Genomic DNA, 7,055 nt, shown 5'->3' on the forward strand with positions numbered 1-7,055 from the left:
GAAAGCAATTACCCTGCCTTACAACTCCCAAGCAAAGCAGCAGCAACTGCACATTCATGATTCAACCACCATGTATGTATATACATACAGCAGGAGCAGAATAAACGCATAGTGTAATGTTTGAAGAATACAAAAGGCATGGGCTTAGAGAACTCAAATATGGGGGAAATAGATGGAAGTAAAAAAGACAATGCAGCAGTCATCATCAGAGTTTCAGAGTAGGAAGTTAAGGGAAACAAAACCATAACTACAATCAGAAGTATACATCGTTCAGTTCAACACTTGATGATCCAAGCTGACGTTTTAAAGCCCAGGTTCTCCTCGATCTTACTCGTCAAAAACCAAAGTGGGCTCTGCTTCCGCATGTCAAGGGGCAGGCAGATGCCAAATGCAATTCTGATGTAACATGTTCCTAGCTCTGAAACGGGGAGACACCCTTAAGAAAAGCTATCCGTGAACACAAAACAATGGTGGCAACACAGGAAACCATTACAGTTACAGGACTTAGTTGCAAACTACAATAATCGACAGGGCTTCTGCAAGACTAGCCAAAACCCAAGCGACAAGGTTACTAGCTAGAACCATAAACTGAACTGGGAAACACCCAGAAGCTACTTAGTAGACTGTAGTCGTGAGGGAATGAACAACCATATAATATGGTGGGAACTGTATTTTTGTACACTGGCTGACCAAGCTCAACCGCAGTCCAGGTTTCATCAGGATCTTCAAATAGCTTGGCTACATAAATGCAGTTACTCCTTCCTCCCCATCTTTCAGGGCTCATGCAAGAAAATGTAGGAGTCCTCGTATCAAGGCTAACAAACAGTGCTCGATTTTCCAACTTCTCCATCTTCACCCACTTAGCTGGCTCAACAGAGGAGTCAAGGCGAAAGACCTCAAAGAAGCGATATGATCCATTTAACTCGTGGGAGCTAATTGAGAGGTCAACCATGAGAAGCATGTCACCACAGACCACCAACCATGGGTTAATAGGCAGGGATTCCCACTTAATTGCTACTTTTTGCATGCTGAATTGAGGTGCCAAGTATATAGTGTGGAGCCTGAGAAAAGCATCTATGACAAAGATATCACCATTGAATAACAGAATCTGATGGATGCGTTCTCTCTGAAGGGAAAGAGGGTGCTCTGACCAGGAGTTTGTTCCAACCTGCCACTCAAACATTGAGGTTCTTGAGCAAAGGAGGAGGCGTGAGTTGGGTGAACTCAATGCAGCTGTAAGAATGCCTATGCCAGAAGAGTACCCAAGTTCATTGTTGGGTGGGAGTTTGGGGGGCTTCACCTTGGTACCAGTCAACACATTGACAAGGAGGCAGTTTTCTTCATAGGAAAAGATAAGATACCCATATGAGCAGCCCAAATAGTACATGTTATCTGGAGTATTTTGAGGAACTGAACAACGAAGGGATAAGTTTTTCTTGCTGAGATCACTGAGCTGCCATTTGCAATTAGATAAATCCATGGGCTTGATATAGCCTGTATGGGGACGAACATAAGGACCATCTGGTTTCAGGCAGAGTGGTGGGAAACTGAAGATATACACAGAAGGGAGGGAAGAAACTGAAGCGCGCCAAGAGCGGCAGGTACCAATAAAAGCAAGGAAGTCATGGAATGAGTTAAAAAGAGCAATAATTTCGTGAAGCAGGTTGTCCAGGAGATCTGCAAAAACATGAGGTCCAGAAGAAAGGGAGGATGTAGACCCTGAGGCATGACAGATGTTCTTAGAGGGCCTCCCCACAACTGTAACTTGTCTGCCACACAGAAATTTAAGAATAATGGATCAGTATAAGAACTGACACATACTAGAGTTTTCAAGAAACGCAATTTTTTTTTGACAGAGTTATAATGCAGGAGTTAATACGCTGCTGGAAATGCAATAGGCTGTAACCGAAAAATAAGGAAAACAGGGGTGATATTTGGACATGTTAAACTTCAATCAGAACAAGCTTTGTCAGAACCACCTACAGCTTGATTTTTTCTACAAGAGCATAAGTAGAATCTGTTTGGTATGCCAACCATATGTACAATGGTACATTTTCAAATAATAATGGTAGAGTGTGTACCCTGTAGAGTATCCTGAGAAAAACAGCAACAATTGATGATTTTGCTTCACATAAAAGCGCAATAACATGCTCCTCTTCTTATCTAGACAACTTTTATGTGATCGTTTCCTTATGTGTAATTTACTTGGTAGCTAAAAGGAAGTGTGCATTGTTCATGGAGGCACCATGGCCATGAGGAAGACCAAACGAACACAACTGGGTGATGAAACGAGAGGCTCTCTTTCTCGATTCAACTTGGATCCAACTTACCAACTGAGTAATCTGACATGTTGAATGACATAAAGGCATGAATAGCAAGCATTTTCATACATTTAAAAAGGACTATAATGCCCTCAGTTGTTTGCAAGGGCAACTTATAATTTGTGATTTTGGTTTTCCCTTGTAAATAATCAGTGTCATGCTAAAAGTATCCACCAAATCACATTTGAAGATGAGTTTCACTTCAACACTAAACCAAGTGAGCACAGTTCAAGGCAGCAGCATGGGCGAGACTGAACCCAGAGTACTGAAAACTGTACTACTCGTCTCCCTAGTAACAAAGGAAATTTCGAACTTTTTCGCTGACCAGAGAAAATAAAGTTATCAACAACTGATCTGAATGAACTTGTTCCATGTTAAACTGTTAGTGCAAGCACACAAAATTAGAATATTACCAAATGTCTAAATGAACTTGTTCCATGTAAACTGTCCATGCAAACGCACTAAGTCAGACTATTACCAAACTGAGACACCTTATAGACAGCGGTGGAGATCCAAAACTAGTTGAGGCAGGTTCACTACTGACCACTATTGGTTCACGAAAATGCCCTAATTATCACTGCGACACTGCCAATTCATCCAAACAGACCTACTGGTTCACCAAAATACTAGAAAGTTCAGTACTTTAATCACTAAAGAAGGACTACTGACCGGCCGATGCGTGGTGGGTGTTTCTCTCGGATTCTAGTTTGGACTGACCCTCATCTACTCGGTAAATAAATAAGCCCTCATTAATTAAGAAGTGGAAAGAAAAGAGAGACGAGCAAGGACGGATGAGGGTGCGGACCTGGTAGTCGGAGTGCGGACGAGCAACGACTCGGCGCCCTGCTGTGGCGACCGCGCTCTCCCGCGGCGGCTGCGGCGGCGGCGGCTTCCGGCCATGGAGGCGCACCACAAGCAGTTGCTTGGCCGCGTCGTGTCGATGGCTCGATGCCTAGCAGCAGGGTTCCTATTCCGCGCTCATTGCGGGAAATATGCTAGAGCATACCAACTTCGGTCATGGGCCCGGCCCGTTTTTATTTGCTGCCAATGTCCGCACTACCCGACTAGGGATGGCATCCGCAGGGGTATGGGTACGGGTCCGCTCAAAAAAAGGTATGGGTACGGGTAGATCCATCTCATACCCGTACCCGTCACGTTCAATCTTACCCGTCACCCGTATCCATACTCATGAACGGGTATAAGTTTTTCCCATACCCGTCACCCGAAAGGGTAAATGGGTACCCACGGGTAAAAAATACCCGTGTTTACAACATATCAAGTTGTTCAAAAAAATATGAAATGAGGTAAAGCGATTCTAAATAGAGGTCTAATCCTCACTAACCTACTAGCGATTGTCAAATCATAAAGCGTGGGGTTCAACCAAGCAATATGAAGGCATGGTTAGGGGAAAATTAAGTAGTTCAGAACATTATGGCCGATCACTTGTCAAATTTATATGGGTAAATGGGTACATAGTTATGGGTTGTACAATCCCATACCCGTACCCGCTTTACCCGATCGGTATGATATTTTCCCATTTACAAACCCATGGATAATATTTTATGCCATACCCGTATTCCTATTGGGTTTTTACCCGGCGGGTACGTGGGTCATGGGTACCCATTAACCCGACCCTCCTTAGGCCACCAAAAAATAAGACACCGCACACATCGATCGAAGCGCATCATTGGTCGGCCCACCTTCTTCTTCCCCCCGAGTCTTTCTTCTTATTCAGTGGTACCCCCGCCTCCGTCGACGGTTAGGCTGCTTGCTACCGCCACCCTCAGTAAGCGGCACGAGCGCCGCCTTGTCACCCCTCCCTCCTAGATCCGCCCCCTACCGGCGGTCCACCACCTCCCCCGACCTCACTCTAAATCCCTCGGACCTCCAACTTCGGAGAACCCCCTAACCCTAAACACTAAGACCTCGTCGCGGCAAGCTCCCCGCACCCCACTTGCACCCTAACCCTAAGATTTATTCCTCACCTTCGTCGGCGACGCCGTGACCAGCCGCATTGTCCCCCGACATCGATGTGGTTGGTTGTCACCGCGTCACCATGTTCTCCGCGTGGCCACCACTGTCTTCCTCTTTTCAAGCGGTTACACGCTGATACGTCTCAAACGTATCTATAATTTCTTATGTTCCATGCTACTTTTATGACAATACTCACATGTTTTATACACACTTTACATCATTTATATGCATTTTCCGGCACTAACCTATTGACAAGATGCCGAAGCGCCAGTTCCTGTTTTCTGCTGTTTTTGCTTTCAGAAATCCTACAAAGGAAATATTCTCGGAATAGGACGAAATCAATGTCCAGGGTCTTATTTTTCCACGGAGCTTCCAGAAGACCGAAGGAGATACGAAGTGGGGCCACGAGGTGGCGACACACCAAGGCGGTGCGGCCAAGGAGGGGCCCGCGCCGCCCTAGTGTGTGGGCCCCTCGTGAGCCCCCCGACTCTGCCCTTCCGCCTACTTAAACTCTCCGTCGCGAAAACCCTATTACCGAGAGCCACGATACGGAAAAAGTTCCGGAGACGCCGCCGCCGCCAATCCCATCTCGGGGGATTCGGAGATCGCCTCCGGCACCTCGCCGGGAGAGGGGAATCATCTCCCGGAGGACTCTACATCACCATGATCGCCTCCGGATCGATGTGTGAGTAGTTCATCCTTGGACTATGGGTCCATAGCAGTAGCTATATGGTTGTCTTCTCCTCTTGTGCTATCATGTTAGATCTTGTGAGCTGCCTATCATGATCAAGATCGTCTATCTGTAATACTACATGTTGTGTTTGTTGGGATCCGATGAATATGGAATACAATGTCAAGTTGATTATTGATCTATCATATATGTGTTGTTTATGTTCTTGCATGCTCTCCGTTGCTAGTAGAGGCTCTGGCCAAGTTGATACTTGTGACTCCAAGAGGGGGTATTTATGCTCGATAGTGGGTTCATGCCTCCATTGAATCTGGGACAGTGCCAGAAGGTTGTAAGGTTGTGGATGTGATGTTGCCACTAGGGATAAAACATCAATGCTTTGTCTAAGGATATTTGTGTTGATTACATTACGCACCATACTTAATGCAATTGTCTGTTGTTTTCAACTTAATACTGGAAGGGGTGCGGATGCTAACCTGAAAGTGGACTTTTTAGGCATAGATGCATGCTGGATAGCGGTCTATGTACTTTGTTGTAATGCCCTGATTAAATCTCATATTAGTCATCATGATCTGTATGTGCATTGTTATGCCCTCTCTATTTGTCAATTGCCCAACTGTAATTTGTTCACCCAACATGCTATTTCTTATTGGAGAGACACCACTAGTGAACTGTGGACCCCAGTCCATTCTTTTACATCTGAAATACAATCTACTGCAAACTCTGTTCTTTGTTGTTCTTCGCAAACAAACATCATTTTCCACACCATACGTTTAATCCTTTTTTTACAGTAAGCCGGTGAGATTGACAACCTCACTGTTAAGTTGGGGCAAAGTATTTTGATTGTGTTGTGCAGGTTTCACGTTGGCGCCGGAATTCCTGGTGTTGCGCCGCACTACACTCCTCCACCAACAACCTTCACGTGGCCTTCATCTCCTACTGGTTCGATAACCTTGGTTTCATACTGAGGGAAAACTTGTTGTTGTACGCATCACACCTTCCTCTTGGGGTTCCCAACAGACGTGTGTCAACTACACGCCAGCGAAGAATTTTTCTGGCGTCGTTGCCGGGGAGATCAAGACACGCTGCAAGGGGAGTCTCTCACATCCAATCTCTTTACTTTGTTTTTGTCTTGCTTTACTTTACTTTATTTACCGCTTTGTTTGATTTCTCTATATCAAAAAATATAAAAAAATTAGTTACTTGATTTACTTTATTTACTGTCTTGTTTGCGTTCTTTATATCAAAAACACAAAAAAATTAGTTACTTGCATTTAATTTATTTAGTTTGTTTTATTTACTACTGTTAAAATGAATACTCCTGAGAACACTAAGTTGTGTGATTTCACTAGCACCAATAATAATAATTTTATATGCACACCTATTGCTCCACCTGCTACTACAACAGAATTTTATGAAATTAAACCTGCTTTACTAAATCTTGTTATGAGAGAGCAATTTTCTGGTGTTAGTTCTGATGATGCTGCTGCCCATCTTAATAATTTTGTTGAACTTTGTGAAATGCAAAAGTATAAGGATGCAGATGGAGACATTATAAAACTAAAATTGTTTCCTTTCTCCTTAAGAGGAAGAGCTAAAGATTGGTTGCTATCTTTGCCTAAAAATAGTATTGATTCATGGACTAAATGTAAGGATGCTTTCATTGGTAGATGTTATCCTCCCGCTAAAATTATATCTTTGAGAAGTAGCATAATGAATTTTAAGCAATTGGATAATGAACATGTTGCTCAATGATGTCTACAGGAGCTTCTATTCTTGTAGACAGTGTTGGGCCTCCAAGAGCAGAGGTTTGTAGAACAGCAGCAAGTTTCCCTTAAGTGGATCACCCAAGGTTTATCGAACTCAGGGAGGAAGAGGTCAAAGATATCTCTCTCATGCAACCACTGCAACCACAAAGCAAGAAGTCTCTTGTGTCCCCAACACACCTAATAGGTGCACTAGTTTGGCGAAGAGATAGTGAAATACGAGGTGGTATAAATAAGTATGAGCAGTGGCAACGGCACCAAAAAAGTGCTTTGCCCGGGACGATAAACAAGCAGTAGTAACGCAGC

The 7,055-nt window shown here is 44.1% G+C and overlaps 1 protein-coding gene across 1 annotated transcript; it reads right to left on the reverse strand.

Annotated features, from left to right (window-relative positions):
* LOC124672240 lies at nt 1-3,221 on the reverse strand. Its single transcript, XM_047208505.1, has 2 exons — nt 3,127-3,221; nt 1-1,769 (listed from the first exon to the last, which is right to left on the reverse strand). Exons 1-2 carry the CDS (start codon nt 3,219-3,221, stop codon nt 572-574), a joined length of 1,293 nt encoding a protein of 430 aa, XP_047064461.1. The 3' UTR covers nt 1-571.
* Nucleotides 3,222-7,055: the final 3,834 nt, after the last annotated feature.

This window comes from Lolium rigidum, chromosome 7 (assembly GCF_022539505.1).
Source record: "Lolium rigidum isolate FL_2022 chromosome 7, APGP_CSIRO_Lrig_0.1, whole genome shotgun sequence".
NCBI classification, from domain to species: domain Eukaryota; kingdom Viridiplantae; phylum Streptophyta; class Magnoliopsida; order Poales; family Poaceae; genus Lolium; species Lolium rigidum.

What these genes read in the sequence shown, in the direction of transcription:
- LOC124672240 (XM_047208505.1), bottom strand. Translation starts at nt 3,221, where the DNA reads ATGGCCGGAAGCCGCCGCCGCCGCAGCCGCCGCGGGAGAGCGCGGTCG. An exon ending in GTCCGCACTCCGACTACCAG is followed by an intron (nt 1,770 to 3,126) that starts GTCCGCACCCTC and finishes TCTGTGTGGCAG; the next exon opens with ACAAGTTACAGTTGTGGGGA.